Source organism: Gymnoscopelus microlampas (assembly GCF_963454915.1).
Source record: "Gymnoscopelus microlampas genome assembly, chromosome: 13".
In the NCBI taxonomy this organism is placed as follows: domain Eukaryota; kingdom Metazoa; phylum Chordata; class Actinopteri; order Myctophiformes; family Myctophidae; genus Gymnoscopelus; species Gymnoscopelus microlampas.
In genome coordinates, this window is record NC_139950.1 from 9029548 (window position 1) to 9055017 (window position 25470).

General features: G+C 40.5%; 2 protein-coding genes across 2 annotated transcripts; one reads left to right on the plus strand and one right to left on the minus strand.

Annotated features, from left to right (window-relative positions):
* Positions 1-4288: 4288 nt before the first annotated feature.
* Positions 4289-12632, plus strand: LOC311058754 (uncharacterized protein). Its single transcript, XM_084076223.1, has 6 exons — positions 4289-4295; positions 5042-5074; positions 6120-6320; positions 8712-8788; positions 9746-9789; positions 12036-12632. The coding sequence occupies exons 3-6, from the start codon at positions 6128-6130 to the stop codon at positions 12100-12102; spliced, it is 381 nt and encodes a 126-aa protein (XP_083932349.1). The 5' UTR covers positions 4289-4295; positions 5042-5074; positions 6120-6127; the 3' UTR covers positions 12103-12632.
* A 2991-nt stretch (positions 12633-15623) lies between these two features.
* LOC311058748 (uncharacterized protein) lies at positions 15624-22159 on the minus strand. The gene is made up of 10 exons (XM_084076217.1): positions 22021-22159; positions 21182-21289; positions 20581-20973; positions 20274-20375; positions 19869-20101; positions 19653-19747; positions 19439-19544; positions 18961-19230; positions 18612-18786; positions 15624-17811 (listed from the first exon to the last, which is right to left on the minus strand). The coding sequence occupies exons 1-7, from the start codon at positions 22052-22054 to the stop codon at positions 19499-19501; spliced, it is 1011 nt and encodes a 336-aa protein (XP_083932343.1). The 5' UTR covers positions 22055-22159; the 3' UTR covers positions 15624-17811; positions 18612-18786; positions 18961-19230; positions 19439-19498.
* Positions 22160-25470: the final 3311 nt, after the last annotated feature.

Consider the following 25470-nt stretch of genomic DNA (forward strand, 5'->3'; position numbering starts at 1 on the left):
TGTGATCAGTGTGGACAACACTTCTCTCGAATGTACAGCCTTAAAATACACCAGAGAATTCACACTAGAGAGAAACCCTATGGATGTGATCATTGTGGACAACAGTTCTCTCTACTGGAGAGCCTTAAAACACACCAGAGAATTCACACTGGAGATAAACCTTATGGGTGTGATCAGTGTGGACAACGCTTCTCTGTGATGTCCAACCTTATAAGACACAAGAGAATTCACACTGGAGAGAAACCTTATAGCTGTGAACAGTGTGGACAACACTTCTCTCAAATGGCCCACCTTAAAACACACCAGAGAATTCACACTGGAGATAAACCCTATAGCTGTGAACAGTGTGGACAGCACTTCTCTCAAATGGCCCACCTTAAAACACACCAGAGAATTCACACTGGAGATAAACCCTATAGCTGTGAACAGTGTGGACAACACTTCTCTCTGATGTCCAGCCTTAAAACACACCAGAGAATTCAAACAGGATATAAACCTTATGGTTGTGATCAGTGTGGACAACACTTCTCTAAAAAGTCTGAACTTAAAACACACCAGAGAATTCACACTGGAGAGAAACCTTATGGTTGTGATCAGTGTGGAAAACACTTCTCTGTGATGTCCAGCCTTAAAAAACACCAGAGAATTCACACTGGAGAGAAACCTTATGGGTGTGATCAGTGTGGACAACACTTCTCTGTGATGTCCAACCTTAAAACACACCAGAGAATTCACACTGGAGAGAAACCTTATGGTTGTGGTCAGTGTGGACAACACTTCTCTCTAATGTCCCACCTTAAAACACACAAGAGAATTCACACTGGAGAGAAACCTTATGGTTGTGATCAGTGTGGACGACACTTCTCTCAAATGTCCGACCTTAAAACACACCAGAGAATTCACACTGGAGAGAAATCTTAATTTGGTCAATGTTGAATTCATTTTACTCAGTTAAGCAACCTAAAATGCCATACATGCACAAACCAATGACAAATGATTGTGAACTGTGTGACACTCGTTACATTATAAAGGATGCTTTCATTTACAATAAACAACTCTAGTCATGTCCTTGTGTGGATGAGTTCCTCTCATATCAATCTTGCTAGTCAAGCAGAGCCATTAAGATAGATAGGCCACTCTATTTCCTATTTTACAAGATTGCTCCAAATTCCTTCAGAACAATACAATGGTGAGGTGAAGGAATAACCGATTGCTAAATTCTGTTCATAGTCTTCATTGTACATCACAGCATCTTCATTTATTTGACACATATCTTGTGTTCTGTAGAATTACACGGTCTTATATCTCCCTCACCCACTTCACACCTGCACTGCAACATTCCTTTTGTCTTGTGAATGATCACTTAGCTGTCTTTAGAAAATGACCTTTATCCATGCAAATGTGGTCATTGGTTACAATTAGATGTGTCACTGTCTCACCAGGTGTGTGAACAACTGACAAGCGTAATTTGACCTCAAATAACATGCTTTTGTGGATTAACATGGTCATATTTTGTTTCCAAAGGAACATTTTGGAATGTTAAAGTTACACATGTGTATACATAGACTATTTAGGGAAAATCAAGGACGGGGAGCCATCTGAGAGCTTCATGCTCAAAGTTAAATGAGTTCTGTCAGTTTTGTCAAAAATCTGTCATTTTGACATTCATTTATTTCACTTGAGTAGCTACCTTCACTTTTAGTTTTTAGTCTGGTCTGATTCTCTACATAACTGTTGTTATTGCTGTACAGTCTTACTTGGGGGAATATTAAAACATCACAGACATTGCACTAAAAGAAACACCCCCTTGTTGTTCTGTATTTAACTCTTTGTAACCTGAAAGTTTGCTGCTTCTGTCAAGTTTGAGCCAAGCATTTATAATGAATCCTCTGATTGTCTTACAAATAAAAAAGTGCTCTGAGGCCTACTTTTTGACTGAGTCTACCACTTTCTTACAGGAAACATAGACATTACATAGTTACTCATATGCACTTGTTTCTTGCAAGTTGGTAATGTTGTATTCAACATTACCATTAATGCAACCATTAATGTTGTATGCAATGTTACCACCACACTCTGACTCCGGTGCGATATCCTCATTTTTACCACTCAGTGTTTGACCCATTACCTTTATAAATGTTGTTGATCACAAACCACCAAATTACTACTTTGAATGGTCATTGCCACAAGATAAAGATGAATGAAATGTGTCAAAACTAAACGATGATGAACTCACTGCCTTCATAGATAATACATCAGCACCTTGGATGTGTATATGCCCTCTACATATTTTTAGTCAACCTATATTTATTTCATCCTGGGTGTCTATGGGCCTGTTCACCAGTTGCATTCTGGGTGATCACAAGTGGACATCTCTTATACAGATGTATGGAGACTGGGGTTAAAATTAACAGGGAGCAAACGTAACACACTCAATAATTCTAATCAGAAACAAGCTAGAGGGGTAGTCTTCTTCTGCACATGTTCAGTAGGGTCCTCTCTCTGCCTATGGAAGGGTAGAATGATCATTTCATCTCAGCAGAAGTTTTCAACAAAAACTGATTTTGAGGTGCAAACGTACATTTTTGAATGTAGTATTTTCCTTCTGCTGTATAAAGTTAAGATGACCGCTAATTTAAACTTCTTTAAAAATCTCTGTGTTTTGGTCACAAATAACAAACGCCAGCAGCCTATGCTAGTATAGGTGTTTTTAGCTAGAATTGATTTAATCATGGTTGCCCCTTTGGGGGCAATTGTAACACAGTGACCGGGGTCAATTGTAACAATGTGTTTTCAATGAAAGCAGATTTTTTTTTGTCTGGGATTACATATTTTTAAATGGATTTAAAAGAACATGACATTTTCCTTATATTCAAGAAGAAAAGTTACATGAAACTAACTGGTTTCTTCCCCAACCACTTTTCACCAACGTTCATTCTTGTGTACTTATTACAAAATAAGCTTGTACTGTGAAATAAGAATAATACATGAATTCAATTTAGATCTGCATTACTTTACCAGAGTTTTTTTTTTTTTTTGAGAGAGAGATAACAGATGCATTCACCTTAGCCATCAGCCTTGCATAAAGACAATAGTATATTGTAATCAGCCTGCTAGGTGACAAAAGACTTGGCACACTGGAGAGAGGCCCGGTGACTTGTTTTGGTTCAACACGGTCTCACTCCGAAAACGTAGCCGGTTGCCTTTTTGTCAGAACCCCGCGACGGAGCCGAATGCCGTCGCTGGACGCCAGCGACGTAATTATGTGCCTTCCACGGTCACTCATAGACATTCATTGAGGTCCAAAGACGACACATTGCGCCGTCACAGGCGGGCCATTGATAATGCATTGGCATTTCAAAACGTGCGCTAAGAAGCTTGTTTGAAATGCACCAGACCACACGCCACCACCCACAAAAACCTGTAAATATTCTGAGTATTTACATACTAGTTTGGTCATTTTTCGATGAGTATTTGTTGAGAACGACACTTTTATTTAACTTTTGTATACCCGTGACGTCACGTCAGATTACTTCCGTATGACTTGATTGACAGTAGTAAAGATCCGATCAAAACTATTTATTTTAATCTAATAGATCTATATAAATGATCTGCTTGTCCACTAATCAATTATTCTGGCACTTAAATGCCTAATGTATGAACAATTCTAGCAATAAATAATTATTTGTAATTTCTTGATTCCTAGCACTCATAAAATCCCGCCTACTGCATCCGGATGTTCACCACGTCCACATACATGAAAACAAACATAACGTTTCCGTATCCGTTCTGAACCGGAAATGTGGTTATAGGCACATTTCACGTTCTGTAAAGGTTCTGGCCTTCTTTTAAAGCTTTTTGAAACAAATAGCAGCAGTCTTTTGCAGTCGCTTAGGAACAAATAGCAGCATTTATTTTTTCTCAAAACGATTTCATGTTTTTTGTAACATTTAGGACGTAAACAATCATATTGAGGGGCAGTTGTGCAGCAAAAACGTCATTACCAGTGTTGCCAGATTCTGTGAGAGAAACAAGCAACCACTGGTCTAGGAAAACAAGCCCAAAAGAAGCAACTATGGGCCACATGACTCATGAGCACTTCAAACATATACGTCAGCTGCTTGAAAATAGAAGCTCACAACGTGTCGTGATGCGACGCGTTGTGAGCTTGTAGATCTGCTATTTTCAAATTCATTTTTTGGGGAAATTATAATAAGCATACCTGGCAACACTGGTATGCATATGTGCGTCTATGCCTCCCATGATGCATTGCATTGTTTTTCAACTACATCGCGGTAAGTGAAGTCTTGTTACTTTTTCATTTATTTAATAGAAATACATGTTAAATCTGCACCCCCACCACCACTAAATCATAGAACCACAACACAGGGTTGTTGCTAACATGTTAGGGTGTGTACAGTAGCAAGTTGGTTGGTCTGTATAAGTTTAAAACTGTTTTACAGTGGACATATCCCTAAGCTAACAAGCCATAACAAACAAACACAACAACATGAGCTCGGCTATTTGTGTGTGTCCCTCTTCATTTGTGTTTAGTTATGTATTCTATATGCCATGTTTGTTTGCACAACACTAAAGGCAAAACGAAATGTAATCATTGTTTGTGTTTCCCATTCTGAGTGTACAAATGGATGTTTTATTATGAATAGAATACAAAAGGATCCTATTGAGCCATAGTGCTTTCTTGTGGTTTAAGGGTTTGGCCATTTTTCATATACCCTGTGCTAAGTTTGTTTATAAACAAGCTACGTGCTTAACTGAGCTATCCAGTTTAGTAGACCTTGTATTGCGAATTTGTACTTCCATGTACTGTTATGTACTGCCATGTACTGTTCTCATGTCTTACTAAATAAAGTACATCAATCAATCAATCAATCAATCAATCAATAAAGACCAAGAGATCCTGAATATCAGTGCTTATATTGTTTAGTTACAGAACTGTAAGGGTCCATTTGGTGGCCACTGGAATATTTGATCTTAAGTATTATGCATTTATATCTTCATTTCCCTCCCCCCTTTACAGGTTTCTTTCTTTGTCATTCATCACCTTGTTCCAGTGAGTACCAACAACTTAAAACACAATAACACAACCACACATCTTTAACTCACAGCAAATACATGACAGAAATTGGAATAATGTGTGTTCAGTGTTGGACAAACTAAACAAATGTAGCACTCTATTCTACTAAGTTATTCTTTATTAAAGCTCTCTTACAAAATAAGTAGCTACACTTCTATTTGACTCTGAGTGATTGAATGAAACACAGAAATGTAAATGCTACAAATGGATGCACGTGGATAATTCTCTATGAATACCAACTGTACTCAACTCATTTGGTGTGCTGTTGAAGATGTATTGATGTAGCTTTTGTCAACCTGGTGAAGAAAATAGATAGAAACTTGAAAGCTACATCATTCTGAAAATAGTTGTAAAGGTTTTGAATGCCAGACTCTCACTTACATATGTTTTTAATTAAAACATTTGAGTACTTTATCCACCACTGGTTCTACACACCCTGCTTTCAAGTTTAGTCCCATTGTCATACAAAGTGTTTTGTTTTGTGCAGCCATTGTTCTGCAACCTGTTAAGTACTGGGAGCTGATGGTACTGTAGGTGTTGCACGCTATATGAGCAAATCAAATAACAGCATTTATTTTAATTTTATTTATTATTATTTTCTAATCAAACTGATCCCAATCCTGTTTTTTGTTTTGATCCAGATTTGAGTAGGTTTTCCTGATCTCATCAGATATCAGAGTGCTCCCAATCCTGTTTTTTGGTTTTGAACTACCCAAAATCCAATCTAGATAGGGATTAAAAGTTTTTAACTTAATGAGAATTAACACTTTACCCAATTTTATTGTAGGGTTTTATCTTAAATAGCTGATCTAAAAGCTCACAACACATTGCTATGCAACATGTTGTGAGCTTGACGATCTGCTATTTCTGAATAGCAAATTAATATAATTTGGGGTCCTTGACATTAAACATTTACGGTGCCACAGCCAGAAGAGTGTATTTGGTTCCTTCTGTACATTCTTACAATTATTATGAATAAATACATTGTGTAAAATTCTGGTTATTTTCTTTGTCTCAACAGTTCCAAAAATGACACGACCGAAGAAAAAGACATGTCCCAAATGCCAAGCCAATATGGAGGCCAGGAGGATGTCCTGTGGGACATGTTATTCTCTCCAATCAAAACCAGCAGTGGCTGCCAAAGTACTCAAGTATGGCCCAGAGTGGGCCAAAAGAATTGTTAAAGACAAGAATGTGTCTCGCCAAGTGGACAATATGTGCAGTAAGTAAAACTATACGTAGATCCTTCTAAAAAACATGTAAAAGTTGTAAGAAAATATATATTTTTACCTTGATGATTATTATATCAATACAGCTCATGAATAAATCTCAAAATATTAGAATATTACATAAGACCAATCATATAAACAATTTATAATATAGAAATATCAACCATCTTCAAGGTATGTTAATTTATGGACTCAATACAGTATTTTTAGGTTGGCTCAGACAGGGTGCCTTTTTTCCATGTGAATAATCGCATCCTGTGTGCAGTGGCCTTTATAGTGTCCCCCCCCCCAGCTGTCAGCTTATTACATGGTCTTAGCTAGGTAGGTAGGTACTTTATTCTTCCCCGAGGGGAAAGGCAGCTCTCATAGAGACATCAATAAAAACACATTAGATGAAACAAAAAAATGAATAATAAATAAATATGCATCTAAGCATCGTCAACCTACAATATTAAGAAGACAGACCAAACACTACTCAAGAGTCCGATGGCTTGCATCCCACATCCCCCATCCTAATCAGCCTGATCAAGCCAACCAGATGAGGACTTGTACAGTCTTATTGCTGCAGGCAGAAAATATCTCCTATAGCGCTCCTTCTTGCAACTTGGGACTGACTGTTACATGTAACAGTCTGTTGCTGAAGGAGCTTTTCTGCCCTGCCACAGTAGTAGGGAAGGAGAGGGATTGTCCATGATGGCCACAGTATCCAAAGTGGTACCGAGGACAGAACCAGCTTGATTCAGCCTCCTGCTGTCGCCTTCCTTGATACTACCCCTCCAACATACCGCCGCATACAGTACTGCGCTGGCCACTACTGATTGATAGAACATGTTCAGCAGAGTCCTACACACCAAAGGAGCTGAGCCACCTCAGGAAGTAAATCTGCCCCCCGCCCTTCTTGTATAGGACATCTGTGTTCCCAGTACAGTCAAGTTTATTGTCCAATTGCATGCCCAGATGCTCTGGACTACCTCCACATCTCCCTCGATGGAAATGGGAGACAATGGGGGAGCCACCATCTTCCTAAAATGCACCACCATCTGCTTTATTTGGCAATTTTAGTAACAGGTGGTTCTGTTTGCACCACCTGACAAAGCTGTTCACCAGTCCTCTGTACTCCATCTCTTAACCTCTACTGACACATGCCACAATAGCTGAATCATATTCTGCATATTTCTGCAAAGGACAAGTTGCTGGACTTATATACTTGGCTGTCCTGTATATTGCTATTCTGTGTTAAATGTTTGTTTTTATGTGAATATAAATGAATGTGTTAGTGTCATCCACATTGGCTTTTAAATGTTTTTATTTTATTTGTTTTTGTGAGCTTGCAGATCTGGTATTTTCTGCATCCAAGTATGTCATATGTTGTAGTATAAATGAGGCTTTTAAGAGTTTCAGAAATGAATGACTTAGACGTGTTCCCAGAGAACATATAGGTTATCCCGGTCTGAATGGGTTGTGTACATTCATTGAAATTAGCCAAACTATAATTATTGTCAGCGAAGATTTGTAGTGTAGAGTGGCAACAGGAGGGGGCCTAGTATAGAGCACTTTGGAATCAACTAAGTATAGGTTTTAAGTGGTTAGGCACTTAAACCCTATATACTTTGTTGACTGGAGTCCCCCATGGATTTGTACTTGTTCCCTTTACACCCAATCACTACAGCATCACTAAAGACACATAGATTTGGCTAATTTGCCCAATTTTTGTCCACAGCTAGGCGTTTATCTTGTGCTGCTTGTTGTGACTCTGGCATAGTTGTACAACTTAACAGCATTACCCCACATTGTCATTGTTTTATAGTAAGACTTTATGATGTCACGTGAAGGCTTGACCAATCATGGAGACACCTAGCCTGGGATCCAGCCTGATTCGCTACGTTCGGCGGACTTTTTTCTCTCTCTCCGCTTATCAGTCTAGAATGCCTCCTATCTCCAAGGGAGGCGGGACATGACAAACGTTTCGAGTCGTGCCGTGGCTTCTGATTGGTCTGTGGTGCGGGGCGGGACAAAAAAAACAGTGGGATCGTTGTGATTCGTCATTCGTTTGAACAACATCCAATCAGCAACGACGTTGCCTAACGTAACATATGTAGTTCCAGTGTAGTTCTGCAAAACGAGTCAATGGGGTGCGTTCCAGACTGAGAAGCGAAGAGAGAAAAAAAAGTCCGCCGAACGTAGCGAAGCAGGCTGGATACCAGGCTAGGAGACACCACCCTTTTCCCCTCTGATGGGCTATGGGCATAAACAGCCCCTCTCTGATTGGCTATGGGCATAAACACAGATGCATAGAGATTCAGAAAATGTATAGATAGATGTAAAATACTGCTGACATTTACAAAGCATCATGGCTTAATGAACTTGTCTTTTCATCCTTCAAGTTTACAAGAAATGTTCCCAGATGAAAAGGTCCCAGGTCTACCCATATAAGGAGATAACAGGGAGAAGGACAAATGAGGTAAAAAAATATAGAACCCTATCTGTCTGTGTGTGTCTCTCTCTCTCTCTCTCTACACACACACACACACACACACACACACACACACACACACACACACACACACACACACACACACACACACACACACACACACACACAGGCTACATACACACACATAGGGGACATTTCTGTTTGGTCGATTATTGCTCTATTGTAACAAAGGTTCTTGGCAATAACTGTTATACCGTTGGGACGCATGTTTATTTACTATTTAAATGGTTCCCCATTTGTAGTGAAGATGCAATTATGGGATGAGCATTTATGGGTTGTGGCCACTAAAAATGTGACAAATCAGTCAGGGGGTCAGGGTTCCTACAAGGGTTTATTAAAACAACCCACTGTTCCAGTAAGTTAACTTCACGTCACCAGGCTTTCTGCTTTTCAATAGTGTGAGGAACTGTGAGGTCATTTTACTGCTCAGTGCTCAGATCCTGTTCAGACTACTTTAACCAGTAATTTGCACAAACCAGTTCTACACAAAGAGAGGCCGTTTCTGTACCCGCTCTAGACTCCAAAAAGTCCTGATGCTATCGCACATCACAATGGTTTGATGTGCAGATGGCGATTTAATAGACATCGTCCAAGGCTAATAGTCTCACAGTGTATAGATAAAGGAAGCAGGGAGAGTATTGGAGCAAAGGTCTGACCTGCCCAGGAATCAACCTGGGGACTCAGTGTCAGGCGGTAGTATTTCCCATAACCACTTGGCTGTCGGCCCCACAGAACCATGTTAATTTGTATATTTGTCTTAAGGCTGATCATGACTGAGACAAGCAAAGGTACTAAAAATAATGGTATACCTTACCCAGTGATTTCTTATACTGTGTGTGTGTGTGTGTGTGTGTGTGTGTGTGTGTGTGTGTGTGTGTGTGTGTGTGTGTGTGTGTGTGTGTGTGTGTGTGTGTGTTTTTTTAGGGCAACAAAGAAGTGTTGGTGCATTGGGCGCCTTGTCCTGCATGGTAAGACATTTTTGATATTATTCAATTGACACTGTTTGCCCTACCAGAGGCAGTTGTTTCTGGTTGATCCCACAATTCTTTCTTCCCTCTCAAATTTGCCTTACTATTTAGGAAGGTTACACCTCATCTGTGTGGTGTTGCAGACCTGCCGATGGCCCACATTTTCACATCAAAGTACGCTGGTACAACGTGTCCAGTTAAAGTAGGCAAAATGAAAAGCTGACGACCTAACTTCCAGGTGCTTTTATCTCTCTCCCTCACTCTCTGCTGTGTGCAGCTGTGTGCTGTTCAGCGTAGAGCTTAAGATCTCAGCCCGAGGCCGACGGGTCTGCGCGGCGAGGGCTGGGCCGGGCCCAATTGGTCACGTATTTGTCGGGCATTGGGTTGGGTCACTTTTTGCCAGATCTGAAAGGTATGGCCTACACGAGCCTTTGTCACCATTTTGTCCATACATGGTATGTCTGGTTGTGGTTATGTTTCTTCTGCATGAATAAATAGGCACAGACTACATGGTATGTCTGGTTGTGGTTAGGTTTCTTTGTCGGGTTGTGGTTAGGTTTCATCTGCATGAATAAATAGGCACAGACTACTCATGACATCACTATTATGTTACAAGTATAAATACAGATGGTATATATAAAACGTAAGACAAATATTTCAATTAGACCTTCAATGTCAAATATCCTGAAATATCGATCAATTACATTTTATTATCCATAAATTAGGGTTCCCCCTATCAGTATATCGAACAAAGTTCGATTCATTTAGCAAACCTTGCCGATGGAGTCCATTAAGAGGAAGAGGAAAAGAGAGATAGAACAGGGTACCTCCTTGACTGATGTTGATGTTGATTTGGTCTACCTCCCTAACGTCAAGGAAAAGCACCTTGATTTCTCTGAGATGAAAGGCGAAAGACGGAAAGACGAAAGTGAGGGAGACTTCACTTTCGTCTTGAGGGAGACTTTCGTCTCCCTCACTAACGAAAAGCACCTTATGTGAAGTCCGGCTTAGGTCTGGCAGAACCAGGTCTCCTGGTCTTGTTTTTATCAGGCAGGCAAGCGCAGCGCGGTATCATGATGTCTCTGTGACTATGTAAGCTGCGCTCATAACTGTGGCTGTGAGTTATGAGCTACTTGATACAGTTGAGCATGTGTGACTGTGTGTGCTGTGGCGCAACAGTTGAGCGTGTGTGTATGTGGCGGTGGCCGCTGTGGCGTCTGCATGCATGCAGTGCCCAAGTGGAGCGGAGGACATTGTTGAAACCATCCACGGTCACTTTTGTATATCCTAATAATATTATAGACGTGTGAACTTTGTAGCTATAATAGCCTGTACACCTGTTGCCTGATTTAGCGGCGGCCGTCAGCCGTGTTCTCCAGCGAGGCTCCGATGTTTATTGTTCCTTAATTAGGACGGTGCTTGCTACAAGCTGGGTTTTTGTTTATATATAAAGACAGTTGGAAAAGGGTAGAATGACTCTGTTCTTCGAATCACCAATATGTAATGACAAAAATATAAGGCTGCATGCAACAATTATACTTCTTTAGAATGTCAGGCTTCGGGCTGTGTTGGGCTCCAATTGTCAATTATGTATCGTTTCTGTCGGGCTGGGTTGGGCTGGGCTCACATATTTAGGCCCGATTAAAGCTCTAGCTCAGCGTATGGGCTTGATTGGCAGCTGCAGTCCACCGGCCTCAGCAGTTGAATTGGAAGCTTCTGTGTAATTTGCTTGTACAGCTTGAATGTACAGGAAGGTTACAAAATTCACATTGTTGGATTCTAGTAATTAATGACTGTTAGTCGACTAATGTTGTTAATGACTTCTCTTTCAGACTTCAGATATGGACTGTCTGTCACCAGTACTAGAGTAAATTGTTTTATGAGGAACTAATCTAAATTCACATCAGTCAAAATCAAAATAATGAAATTACCAGAAGTGGAATGTTGGCCGCTATGCTTCTTGTCTTATCTTTTTTACATGTAGGCATTAGGCAATAGACATACATGTGCATTAGGGCTGCATGATACTGATGCAAACACTTTTTCCCCTCGACACCAAATCTCGTCACCAAAAATTGATAATCTACAAACTCACGTCACGTCTCAGTGCGAGGCATTGTGAGGTTGTAGATCTTCTCTTAGAATGTTTCAGGTGGTTAATATAAAAATAAAAGGTGTCCCAGTGCCCCTTTTGAAGACCCATGGGATAAATGAATTTCTCTAAATAATGTATTTATACTTTACAGTGACAAAATCTGGGAAGACACATGGGAACCAGCCAAGAAGTTTCCAGAGGACAGGGCCAACCAGTAACCTCACGCCTAAAGGGTACGGTCCGATGAAAGTATGGCTGCCAGCTGATAACCCTCCCCGTATCCGCCTTCGTCTCACCCGATTGGACAGAGGTGGAAAACCAGCATCTACGCCATACTTTGAAACCACTACATCTCAGAGGACAATATTGTACTTTTACTTTGTGTTAATATTTATTTTGGAGATTTTGTTTATTATTAGAAAACATACATTAACCACTTCAGCCTTATTTCGGCCATTTGAAAATAGTCGATCTACAAGCTCACAATGGGTTGCGATGCGACACATTGTGATCTGTCTTGTAGATCTGCTATTTTCATATTACATTTGGAAACTTGAAATGGGACATTCTGCAAGATGAGCACTTTTAGTTTTGGAATACTTTGGAATACATGCCAATGCTTTTGCACTATTACTCAAGTCACATTTAACAGAGTATATTTCTACATTGCTGTATTGATTCTTTTACTTAAGTGAAACGTGAGTTCTTCCACTGCCTATTTTGTTCTGTGCAATATGTTTTCTTTGTTTCTTTCTTTGGTGCCATTAAAAGCCTTTTGCACTTTGAATGTTGTTTCTTCCAAGATGTCAATCTATACCAATCAACAGTGATATTAACTGTCTTTTGTCAATGAATGAATGTATCCTAGATATACTGGATATGAGCCAGATACTGTATGTAGGCAATACAGTGTCAGCTGCAGATAGACTATACAACTGTATGGACAGTTGTTTATTCAGACTCATTATCCAAGAAAACATATGTTTTACAAAATGAAATGAAGGTGATGCAAGGAGATACACACTTTTGATAATACATCATTTGCCAACCATGGAAACAATGAGAATTTAAAGCCATACACCCAATAACTTAATGGTTCAGACAATGATGATAGTTATCTATAAGAGGCTATGCATCATATGCCACTCATCTAGACTGTGGCAAAACAAAGCATCATGAAGCTGGAGTTTGGAAGCGCTTGTTTGGAAAATCCTCCTAACTCCTCACTCCTACTGACTCCTCATACCCTCTTTTGTGTGTAGACTGCTAGCCATGCATGAAAATCAATGTTATTTCTATATTCCTGAGGGGTTAACGTGTAGACAATAAACTGAATGGGATCCAGGATTTGAAGCCTGGAGAAGAGGAAGATGCCTCAACAAGTGTTACAGAGAATGACCTGTTTGACAGATTTGTTTTGCATCATAGCCCACAAACAAACAAGGAACAGACTGAGAGGTGTTCGGACCTTTTTGATAAAAGGTAAAATGATTGTCATTTTAAAGCCCAAACCACACCAATGATTTGCGATGCAACTCCTTGCAACTAAACAGTTTTATGGACATGTCACACCAATGCAACTCCTTGGAACTGCCATTGGGGATAATGGTTGCGAGCAGTTGCAAGTAGTTGCATGAAACCGTTTGGTTGCAAGGAGTTGCATCATGCTAGCCAGGGGAATGAGGCTTAGGCTTAGGTAACCCTAACCTAACCCTAAACTACGTATCAGCTCCAACATGTAGTTTTCCTAATTGTAATGGATGACTATGTAAGTAAGGCACACATCAATATCTCAAACACATTTGGTTACTAAATAATTCCTGAAACATCTGTTTGACTGATTTTATCTAGGATGGCTCTGAAATGGTCTGAGAATGTATGACTGTTAGACTCATAGCTTGGAAGGAGATGGACATTAAACTTTGTCATAGGTCAACAGCAAATCCATAATTTGAAAGGCCTTGCCCTACATAGAAACATATTTCATTGTAAATATTATGGGTTGTTCCTGCTCATCACAGGTGCCCTTTGAACATTGTTCAAAGGGCAATAGACGATCTACAAGATCACAACGGGTTGCCGATGCTACTCATTTGAGCTTGTGTGAATCGGTTATTTCAGGCACAGTCCTATGTGTTATTATGGATCCCATCAACGTTATAGGATAGACCCGCCTCACCTGTGTCTTGATTGGCTCCTTGGCAGGCCTAGTTGTACTGAGGTTAGGGTTATGGTAAGGTTTAGGCATAGTCTTACTGAGGTTAAGGGTTAAGGTGCAGGTCAAGGGTATGCTTGTGACATCATTGTACCTGGAAGTTATGCATGAACGTCTATTGAGTGGCAAAATACAGCGTCAGTGGGAGTTTCCCAATGAGCTCTTCCAAACTCCAATGCTTCATGATGCTTTATGTTTTGGCACTCAGTGTAGATGAGTGGCATATGATGCCTACCCTTTATTACTTTTTTAAAAATTATTTGTTTTTGGGCTTTTATGCCTTTATTGATAGGACAGTATAGGCTGACAGGAAATGGGGAGAGAGATGGGGGGCGACACACAGCAAAGGCCGCCAGGATCGGGACTCCAACCCGCGACACGCTGCCAGGCATCAGAGCCTATGTGGTATGCACCTGGACCGCTAAGCCAGCACGCACCCCATACCCTCTATTACTTTATTAGTCTATTACACTATTACACTACTACACTATTACACTATTACACTAACCTTGGTGTCATGTTTGACACAGAGCTGTATTTTGACATTCCCAGGCCCCATGTGGCCAGCTTTCTGATACTCATTACTTTCATATACACCCACCTTGGTAACACTTGCTATGCATAATGTCTTATAACAGGGGTCTTCAACGTTTTCATCCCAAGGACCCCCTAGCTGAGAGAGAGATGAAGCAGGGACCTCCATACATTGCATACAATTGTGTTGCAGATTACACGTTTTCATAGATTTCATAGATAGCTTCATTGACTATCATCAGTGCTGTGTAAATTAATATTTTTGGTTCATTTCATACATTTAACCACTTAAACATTCAAAACTTGGTACTTGATTTGCTTCTTTTGCCCTCGACACCAAACCACTTTGCCGAAAATAGCCGATCTACAAGCTCACAACGCCTTGCAGCGTGAGGCGTTGTGAGCATGTAGATCTGCTATTTTCAGCTAATGTTCATAAGAATAGAGATGCTAGGGTTCAGGTTATTAATGTAAAAAAAAAAGATCCTATCACAAAGATTTGCCGGACCCCCTGGAGTAACTCTGAGGACACACTAGGGGTCCCGGGCCCCTTTATAAGACCCCTGTCTTATAAGCATAGTTATAATGCATTATAATCTGCTTATGAGTGCTACTATACTATTACACTGTACTATTACAGATTCATGGAATGTATTGTTGTAGTATATTCCCACTGCCAGCTAAAGCCAGTAATCACCTTTAAATGTAATATTTTGGCATCATGTGGTAATAGGCTGGTCTACAATGATTCACATAAAATATGTTTATTGTGCTCCAGAAATGTCCCAACTCTCCACCTTGAATGTCCACACATTTTGTCCTTCAGCTAGTGGGAATGAAAGCATGACTTGCGGTTTTGTATGAACAAAAATGTTCTGTGAACAAAATGCTTCATAAGAACATTCAACGGACATTTACTGAAAAATGTATTACTTGCATAGAATACAAACAATACACGAAGGCATTTCCTGGTGTTCTATAAGTAGCTTTAACTATCTTTTAATCAGAATCAGTGTTATTGGCACATTACATCAGTTACATCATTACGTCAGTTGCCCAGAGGCAGCACAGTCAGCCAGCAGTTACAAGATGACAGATACACAACAAGGACTGTCAGATACAGCAATAGAGATGAATACATTCCAGAAGGACCAATATAAGGAGGAGGCAATGGAATAACAAGGAAGGTTTAACTGCCTTTTATTAAGGTGCAGAGAACTATATATCAGACAGCATTTCCGTGTGAATCACACCTTCATATGGTCCAGAAGTACCATCAATAATAAACAGTATACAATATATACAAACATGTACCCTGCAAAACACAGATCACATTCGCACAATGGAAAAGAAGCCCCTGGGCCTTTTTATTTTATTTTTTTGTCATTACATTAGCATAAACGTACTGTACTGCCTGTACTGTTAAAAGTATTAACAGGAAAAGGGACCACTTCACCCATTCATACAAACATACAAACACTTCAGAAGCATTTCACCTGCCCCCGCTACTGTTCTCACAAAGACACAAAGGGACCCGCACACAGAACACATTCAAATGCATACTTCCCATTTTCTCAAATTCTAAGCCTGTGCACTAAAAAGGTCTGACACAGACATTATCCTCTCAAACATCAAATGCGTAAATGTATGAAGCAGTCAGGATGTAACCATGTCCATTATGGTCATATAGTGGCCTACCTGCAGCACACACTGTGCAATCGACATACGTTTGTACTATAGCACAAAACACTGGTCAGTGGTCAGCATGCAAGCTGATGTAACAAGTTTTGGTGAACGGTTACGGAAAGCAAAAAAACGTTGTCATCCTGTACAACCAACCATCCAAAATATATTTTGGGTATATGGAATGTGTTCCAGGGCCACAAGAAAACTACACATTTGGCCCACAGGACTCCAGTTCTATAGACGGGTTTCATGTTTGTAAACATTGAGAGGATATGACCGCGCAGAGGAGGGGGTAAGCCTATGGGTGCGTTTGGAAATTACGCACCGGAGCACACTCGCCTATTAGTTTGTATTGGCCAGTGCGCTCACTGCCGCTCAGGGCTGTATTTTCGAACGCGCCTTTCCCCCAGGCATGCGCAGATTGCGCATTCTGCTCTGTGATGACGTCGCGCGGAAATCCGTCTATATCACTGGTTTAGATGGATGTTTACTATGATATCATGCTCTTGAAATATATATCTTATTTCAGGGGTTGACACTAAGGTGTCAGAGGCATTTGCCTGTCGGGCAAGGACAGGTCATGTTCTACTTTCCCAAAGGTCATTATGGAATGATACGTAACATTTTGATTACCGTTCATTTTTTACTTTCTGGGGCTGTGCGATAACAAATGTCATACCTCAATCTTTAAGCAAAATACATACATAGCTATGACTATGGGTTCACACTTGCCATTTTATATTTTTAAGTGTAGCAACAGTGAGAACAGCACATTATAGGCAAACAGTGCTCTTATTTTACATTCCACAGACCAGAAGAAAGAGTGCTCTGGCCACGTTCAGGTGTTTAGGCAGATATTGTGATGATTCCGTTGGCGTCCGCTCTCAAACAGCGGAGAGGGGACGTGCTCTCTGCATCCTCATACGTTCTTCATAAATGGTTGGATTGTGTTCCTTGCTGAGGGCCAGAGTCAATGGCCTCCTCTCTCCTTCTCCTACCCCATGCTCCATCTGACACAACACAGCCCTGCTGTCCCCAGTCGGGCAACCTGAAAGCAAACTCCACCTGACAGAAAGTTTTATTTACCTGCCAGGGGCAGTTTAGTAGTCCGCAAAGGGGAACAATCCACACAAATCGTGGTAATCCAACATTGGGAAAGTAGTCCATCAAAGTGGTCCAGTGTGGCTGTAAAAAAAGGCCTGTAGGTAGGAGTGGTTGAGAGAGAGCGAGATAGACATGACCAGAGGAGAGCCAAATGAAATGGTCTGCAATGGTTGCCTATTCCAATTCGTCCTCAGACATGTCTGAGTCACTGTCATCATCATCAGCATCATCTGTGTTGTCCAAAAAGGTGACGTTCTCTGCATCAGTTCATCAACTTGCATGTAATGTTCCCATGCCAGCATCATCCCTTTTCGGTTTTCCCACTGCTTACGGAGGATTATGCACTGCAGTCCTTTCAGACCCTCGAAACTTAGTTTCCACGGTGAGCCTTGGGGTAGAACACAAGACAAAACCTGTGTTAGTAACAGTCATCAGTGGTATGTATTATATTCATGAAATATTGTAACACTTGCTATGCATCCCATGCCTATAATGTGTTATAAACATACTTATACAGTTGTAAGTATAGCACTCATGAATAATGCCTTATAACAATAACAATAACACATTAGAGATTTGTATAATGACGTATAAGGCCATGTAAAATTAATTGGAGTAAGCTTCTAAAACTATAGTTACAGTTATAAGCAATCATAACTGCAATCATAAACCATTGTATGATGACACTTCCTAAGAATCCCATCTTAATTCTCATAGTAGTAATGCTTTATAATCACGCTTATAATGCATTATAATATTTGTTAAAATCCATTATACTGTCATAACTGTCTATGCAAGATCATAGAGACCTATAATACTTGACCTTAAGTCACCTTATAAGGGCCGATGCGTACTCCACTTTTAGAGCAGAGTTAAAATCGGTTTGGCTCTGTCCAAACAACGTCATTCAGAGGTTCGAAGGGTGCTGCCGAGATGTTGTGACACCCGAAACGAACCGATTTAAACTCGGCTCTAAAAGTGGAATATGCATCAGCCCCAAGTCATCATGTAATGCTATTTGTGTTATGATAACTGTTAAAATGCATTAAGATTATTTTGTGGGTGTTTATTATTATAATTATACAGTGTTATACGCAGATTAGAATATATTAGAAGTATGTTTATAATGAATTATAGACATGGAATGCATAGCAGTTGTTACAAAAATAATTTATTGCAAATACATACTCATTGGCCCAGAAGAAAAACTGCACGACAGCTCCTTCAGGTCATGGTCATACGCTGAAAGACTTTTCCAGTGATGTTCCATCTCAGTCACCAGGATTTTCTTCTCCTCTGTGAGTCGCCTTCCTGCCATGATGACGTCATAACGCCCGTCTCTTTGTTCTGAGATCGACAGAATCTGGAATGCATTTATGACAAAGATTCACAGGGAAAATGAGCAGTGTTAGCCACTTAGACACTTGTAAACACACCACTCAAAGTTGCCTCTCCCAAACTCAACAAGCAAGTGTGTATATTATGTGGAATTATGGGTCAGATTTGTTGGAAGCAGTCAACAGACTAGTGTACATACCACTGTGATGAAGCTGCCATGGCCATGCTGTATCAACAGATATGATGGTTTCCATGCTCAGGTGTTCTGCGCTAGGAACCAACCTGTTGTACTGTTCTACAACAGAAGCTAGGATCTCCTTCTCCTTCCTCATCTGTCGAAGGATCCTGGCACGAGCTTTTGTTCCGTCAGTGTCTTTATGCAGACGCTGAGACCTCCTTTTGAGCCCAAGCACCAGCATCTCTATCCTATTGGCCAAGGCATCAGGCTCATCAGCAGTAGTTGTTGGTGCTGCAGAAGAGAGGAAATAGGTGGGTACAAAACCACAGTATAAGACACAAGGATTAGGAACCCAATGTCAGTGAACTCCAGGTAACGTGACCATATCACCCCCATCTTAGCTGTCTTCACTGGTTACCCGTTCGATTTTAAGTTTTGACTTATAACTTTTAAAGCTGTGAGCAAATAATATGTGCATTAACAATAATCAATTCCTCACCTTCTGCCCACTCCTTCACCCAATCCTCCAACTGGCTCTCTGACACTGCTAATTCCACCTTTAGGGATTCCAGGTTCTGCTGTTGGCTTTGAAGACCTTTAACGGCCTACAATGACAAAGAATCAAAGACAAGAAAACAAATGTTGTCTCATACACGTAAAATACTGCCACATGTAATATTAAAAATCTTAAAGAACATCACTGATATCATTACCTTCTGATATTGGCGAGACAGCGATGTGGCTCAAACTGTACAACTTCCCACTGAAAGTAGCTCTTCTGGAAGGCATCTGTTGAGATCTTCCCTGTCTATTTCAAAATAAGGATATCAACAGTTTATAATGGGCAGGCAATAAATAAGAAACAAATTCAATGCACATGACAAAAAGAAAAAAATATATACTGTTGGCTAACTAAATTAAATACTCACACGGCCAAAGTGAACAGTTCGCTGATCAAGCATTCTTAAAAATGCCTGGCAGGACAGTCCTGGTGCAGCCATCTTCATTTTCTCAAATGAGAAAAATATATCTGTGGCATAAACTGTTGCGAAATTAAGTGTAGCAGGCCAGCAGTTACTGCAAATGAGATCGTCCACTCCAGCAGTCCAAGTGGCTTGGCATGACTCGCAACTCAGGTCAGGCATGCTGAGATCATATCGCCCTAGAAAATCAAAGACACGCACACTGTAATGTAAAACCTAGCATGGCATAAATTAGTCAATAGGCATACGTTTGATTTCATAAATACACCTATGACAAGCCTTGTGGGTAAGTAAAAATACCAAGTAAAAATATATTTTTAAGATGCTTTAAAAAAAAAAAAAAATCCTTACCATCCATTGTGATCACAGCAACAGCCTTTCCTGGGTTGACCCTCAATGCCTCCGATGCACAACCACAGATATTTGCAGGTATCCGCACAGGTACAAAGCACTCTGAAAAAGATCATTTGTGTCCAATAGGAAATAGAACATTACGATTGCTGGAACCACTTGAAGAGACTGAAAGAAGAGTGAGAAAGGTTAAAAAGATTCCATGACCGTAAGACAGGACAAAAAAATGCATTGTTTAGTGGTCAAAGTAATGAGATTAATGAGTCAGAGAGGATATGATATGGTGTACTCACAAACAAGAACTTACCACAACGGCAATGAGCCTCATCTACAATGCAGGTGGTTGGAGGCAAAGGCTGGAAGAACCCTGCATTCATGGCATCCCTGTTGTGCATCACGTTTCTAGTGTCTGTGTGCGTTTTGATGTCACATTCGGCACACAGGAATGGCCGTGGTTCACAGCCATGACAGCAGACAGCAGCTGGACTGATGGCACACTGTTGGCACATGTGTGTGCCTACATGTGCCCTCGCTGCAACGCGGTTAATCAGCCAGGGTCTCTCTGCCCGCCATCTCTCTAAAAGAGAGTGGTTCCGCGTACTCCAGTCGGAGGAAGCCTGGAGAGGAGCTGGGGTTGGTGCTTCCTCGATGTCAGCCGATGCAACGCTCAGGGAGTGCTGGAGCTCTTGTATGAAACGCTCTGTTAAGATAGTATGGGATATTGAAAAACAACATTAGGTTATGTTTTACATTTACAATATAAAAAGTATAATAATGGCTGTGAAAAGGTTAGTTGCACATTTATTCTGGTAAATGTGCAATACAAACATATAATTAACATTCAAACTCATTGACAGATTATTAGAATATATCATGAACATATTGCTTTGCACTAATGAAATACACACCAACGGCATTTGGAGCAAAGGAGACCTCAGCATTAGTGTCAGGAAAATCGTTGGGAGGAACAGGTTTCTGACCACAACCACCTGGATGAGCCTTCCGACTTGGACCAGCTACAACAGGAAAAAAAAAACACTGTCATCAACATTTACTCTCTCCTCAACATTTACTCACTGGCCTGGCATGTGCACTTAAGCCTTTCCAAATTGTCTAGAATGCCGCAGCATGATTGGTCTTCAACCAGCCAAAAATGGCACGTCGCTCTGGATTAAGAGCATCTGCTAAATGCATGAATTGTAAAAACTATAACTAACTATATAACTACACTATCCTATTTGCTGTAACACTAGTGTCAGCCTGGTTATTATCATGAGGACTATTAGACTTTTCCCAAACCATAACGTGGACAGTTCAGTCGCCTATGAATATGCAATCAAATAGGAATGATTGCTGTAGGTTGATTTAAAAAAATGTCTAGCTGTCCATTGGCAAGGCACTCAGGACATCTTTTTTAAAGGAAGCCTTATCAAGTTAAATGTTGTTATATCCACAGTGATTTTCAATGTTTATTACATTCACACACATCAACACAGACGGCAAAGCAAGGCACCAATCTGCTCATCAGGAGCAGTTAGGGGTTCAGTGTCTTGCCCAAAGTCAAGTGGACACTTCACATGCTCTGAAAATGTATGCGATCCACACATATGACCACTGAACATGGCAGCTGAGATAGGCTGCCGGGTTTAGTGGTCAGATGGGTGGATCGCAAAAGCTTTTGAAATTTTAAAGTGGATTTTATAATCGGCCTCAGGTCTAAATGAGTTAATGGTATAACAATACTGACCCTGATTTCTGGTTGATCCTGGCAGGGATGACATTTCTATTGCTGTCTCTCTTTTTCCACCTTACGGTTGGTCCAGGTGCCTTTGCCTTCTTCGCTGGAGTTGGTGGTGCTCTCCATTGTGACTCTGGAGGAATCAAGGCATTTAGACTTCTGGCCACAGCTGCGGCATTTAAACTCCTTTCAAGTTCCGTAACCATGGCTTTTGGATCACTCATGGTGACGGGTAACAACAAATAACAGACAAAGACAATGATAAGACAAACAAGGGTAAACACACACACACACACACACACACACACACACACACACACACACACACACACACACACTAAGAGAAAGGTGTGGGGGGGGGGGGGGGGCGAGAGAGAGAGAGAGAGAGAGAGTACGAGAGAGAGAGAGAGTGGCTCTTAAAAGTGCCTTTTGGGTTGTTTGTTTGTTTGTTTGTTTGTTTGTTTAGGAGAGTTTGGTTGGAAGGATCTGTAAGAGAAAGCAACATATTCAGAATTACAATGAACAAAAGGAGAAACAGCCCTAAACCAGATATACAGAATCTTATACTTGCCCAAAAACACATCACGATACCTTTAATAGCTGCATACACTGAAATCCTGAGATAAACTCTGAGAGTGTACAGAACCGAATAGAACAGGGGTCTTCAACGTTTTCAGGCCAAGGACCCCCTAGCTGAGAGAGAGATGAAGCAGGGACCCCCTCTATATTGTATAAAATTGTGTTTCAGATTAAACTTTTTTGGTTTACTTTGTCTGCTTTTTCCCCCTCTATACATATAGCCTCTTTGCCAAAAAATAGCCGATCTACAAGCTCTCAAGCGCGAGGCGTTGAGAGCTTGTAGATCTGCTATTTTCGGCTAATGTTCCCCTCAGAAAAGGAATTATAGGGTTCAAGTGGTTAATGTAAAAAAAAATCCTATCACACAAAGATTTGGCGGACCCCCCTATAGTAGCTCTAAGGACCCCCTGTTGAAGACCCCTGGAATAGACCCTTATAGACCATATCCACACAGCGGCCATATTGCCAATGAAATGCCACCCCAGTTGCCACAGCAACGCAATGTTAAATTCCAAAATGGCCGCCGTGTGAATATGGACTATGGCAGTGGTTCTGGTTCTGGCTTTTCATGTGAAGCGCCCCAAATTAATATGTAACATATCAGTTTTAAGAAATAGATCCATAAGCTCACAACACGTCACATCGCAATGCTTTGTGAGCTTTTTGATCAGCTACTTTCGAATATCCAAACAACAACAACATTAACATCATAATACATTTAAATTAAGTGATTAAATAGTTCCTGTTTTAAAAAAATCTTTATTTAACTCCTGGTACCAGCTTTATAGTTGAATCCTCTGCCCCCCGCCCCCACCCATCTTCTCTTATTCAACTGACCTTTATCCCAACATGTTTTGCATTGCACCTCTGTATGGTATATATAATATGACTGTTCAATTGAGTACAATGGACCAAAATGTAAACAAGCCCCTGGGGCTTATTGTGTTCATATTTTAGCATAACATTTGACTGTACTACTAGTACTGATTGATTAATTGATTTAATACTTTATTAGCAGTACAGGACAGTAAAGTTCTATAGGATTTAAACCACAAGAAAGCACTATGGCTCAATAGGATCCTTTTGTATTCTATTCATAATAAAACATCCATTTGTACACTCAGAATGGGAAACACAAACAATGATTACATTTCGTTTTGCCTTTAGTGTTGTGCAAACAAACATGGCATATAGAATACATAACTACACACAAATGAAGAGGGACACACACAAATAGCCGAGCTCATGTTGTTGTGTTTGTTTGTTATGGCTTGTTAGCTTAGGGATATGTCCACTGTAAAACAGTTTTAAACTTATACAGACCAACCAACTTGCTACTGTACACACCCTAACATGTTAGCAACAACCCTGTGTTGTGGTTCTATGATTTAGTGGTGGTGGGGGTGCAGATTTAACATGTGTTTCTATTAAATAAATGAAAAAGTAACAAGACTTCACTTACCGCGATGTAGTTGAAAAACAATGCAATGCATCATGGGAGGCATAGACGCACATATGCATACCAGTGTTGCCAGGTATGCTTATTATAATTTCCCCAAAAAATGAATTTGAAAATAGCAGATCTACAAGCTCACAACGCGTCGCATCACGACACGTTGTGAGCTTGTAGATCTACTATTTTCAAGCAGCTGACGTATATGTTTGAAGTGCTCATGAGTCATGTGGCCCATAGTTGCTTCTTTTGGGCTTGTTTTCCTAGACCAGTGGTTGCTTGTTTCTCTCACAGAATCTGGCAACACTGGTAATGACGTTTTTGCTGCACAACTGCCCCTCAATATGATTGTTTACGTCCTAAATGTTACAAAAAACATGAAATCGTTTTGAGAAAAAATAAATGCTGCTATTTGTTCCTAAGCGACTGCAAAAGACTGCTGCTATTTGTTTCAAAAAGCTTTAAAAGAAGGCCAGAACCTTTACAGAACGTGAAATGTGCCTATAACCACATTTCCGGTTCAGAACGGATACGGAAACGTTATGTTTGTTTTCATGTATGTGGACGTGGTGAACATCCGGATGCAGTAGGCGGGATTTTATGAGTGCTAGGAATCAAGAAATTACAAATAATTATTTATTGCTAGAATTGTTCATACATTAGGCATTTAAGTGCCAGAATAATTGATTAGTGGACAAGCAGATCATTTATATAGATCTATTAGATTAAAATAAATAGTTTTGATCGGATCTTTACTACTGTCAATCAAGTCATACGGAAGTAATCTGACGTGACGTCACGGGTATACAAAAGTTAAATAAAAGTGTCGTTCTCAACAAATACTCATCGAAAAATGACCAAACTAGTATGTAAATACTCAGAATATTTACAGGTTTTTGTGGGTGGTGGCGTGTGGTCTGGTGCATTTCAAACAAGCTTCTTAGCGCACGTTTTGAAATGCCAATGCATTATCAATGGCCCGCCTGTGACGGCGCAATGTGTCGTCTTTGGACCTCAATGAATGTCTATGAGTGACCGTGGAAGGCACATAATTACGTCGCTGGCGTCCAGCGACGGCATTCGGCTCCGTCGCGGGGTTCTGACAAAAAGGCAACCGGCTACGTTTTCGGAGTGAGACCGTGTTGTTTGGTTCACGCCTAAAGATGAACTCCTGCTCTAGGACAAAAGCCAGCATACTTACAGTGTTGACTGATCAACACATCAATAGCAGAAACATCAGACAACCCAATGAACATTGTGGCTATCTCCCGGCTCCACTGTGTCTCTCTCCCTTCAAATATAATCAATTAGAATGAGCTTGTACATTTCGTTTTTTAGTCTTCATAGTACATATATACATGTATTATAAACACTTCCAGGACCCCCAGGACCCGATTACACGACACCGTCCAGCCGTCATCCTCAAT

Excerpts from the sequence above, each read along its gene's own strand:
- LOC311058754 (XM_084076223.1), top strand. The coding sequence starts at position 6,128 with ATGACACGACCGAAGAAAAAGACATGTCCCAAATGCCAAGCCAATATG. Across the intron at positions 8,789-9,745 it reads CAGGGAGAAGGACAAATGAG|GGCAACAAAGAAGTGTTGGT; the intron begins GTAAAAAAATAT and ends GTGTTTTTTTAG. Across the intron at positions 9,790-12,035 it reads TGGGCGCCTTGTCCTGCATG|TGACAAAATCTGGGAAGACA; the intron begins GTAAGACATTTT and ends TATACTTTACAG.
- LOC311058748 (XM_084076217.1), bottom strand. The coding sequence starts at position 22,054 with ATGTCATCCCTGCCAGGATCAACCAGAAATCAGG. Across the intron at positions 21,290-22,020 it reads AGGATCAACCAGAAATCAGG|CTGGTCCAAGTCGGAAGGCT; the intron begins GTCAGTATTGTT and ends TTCCTGTTGTAG. Across the intron at positions 19,545-19,652 it reads TGTCTCGCCAATATCAGAAG|GCCGTTAAAGGTCTTCAAAG; the intron begins GTAATGATATCA and ends TTGTCATTGTAG.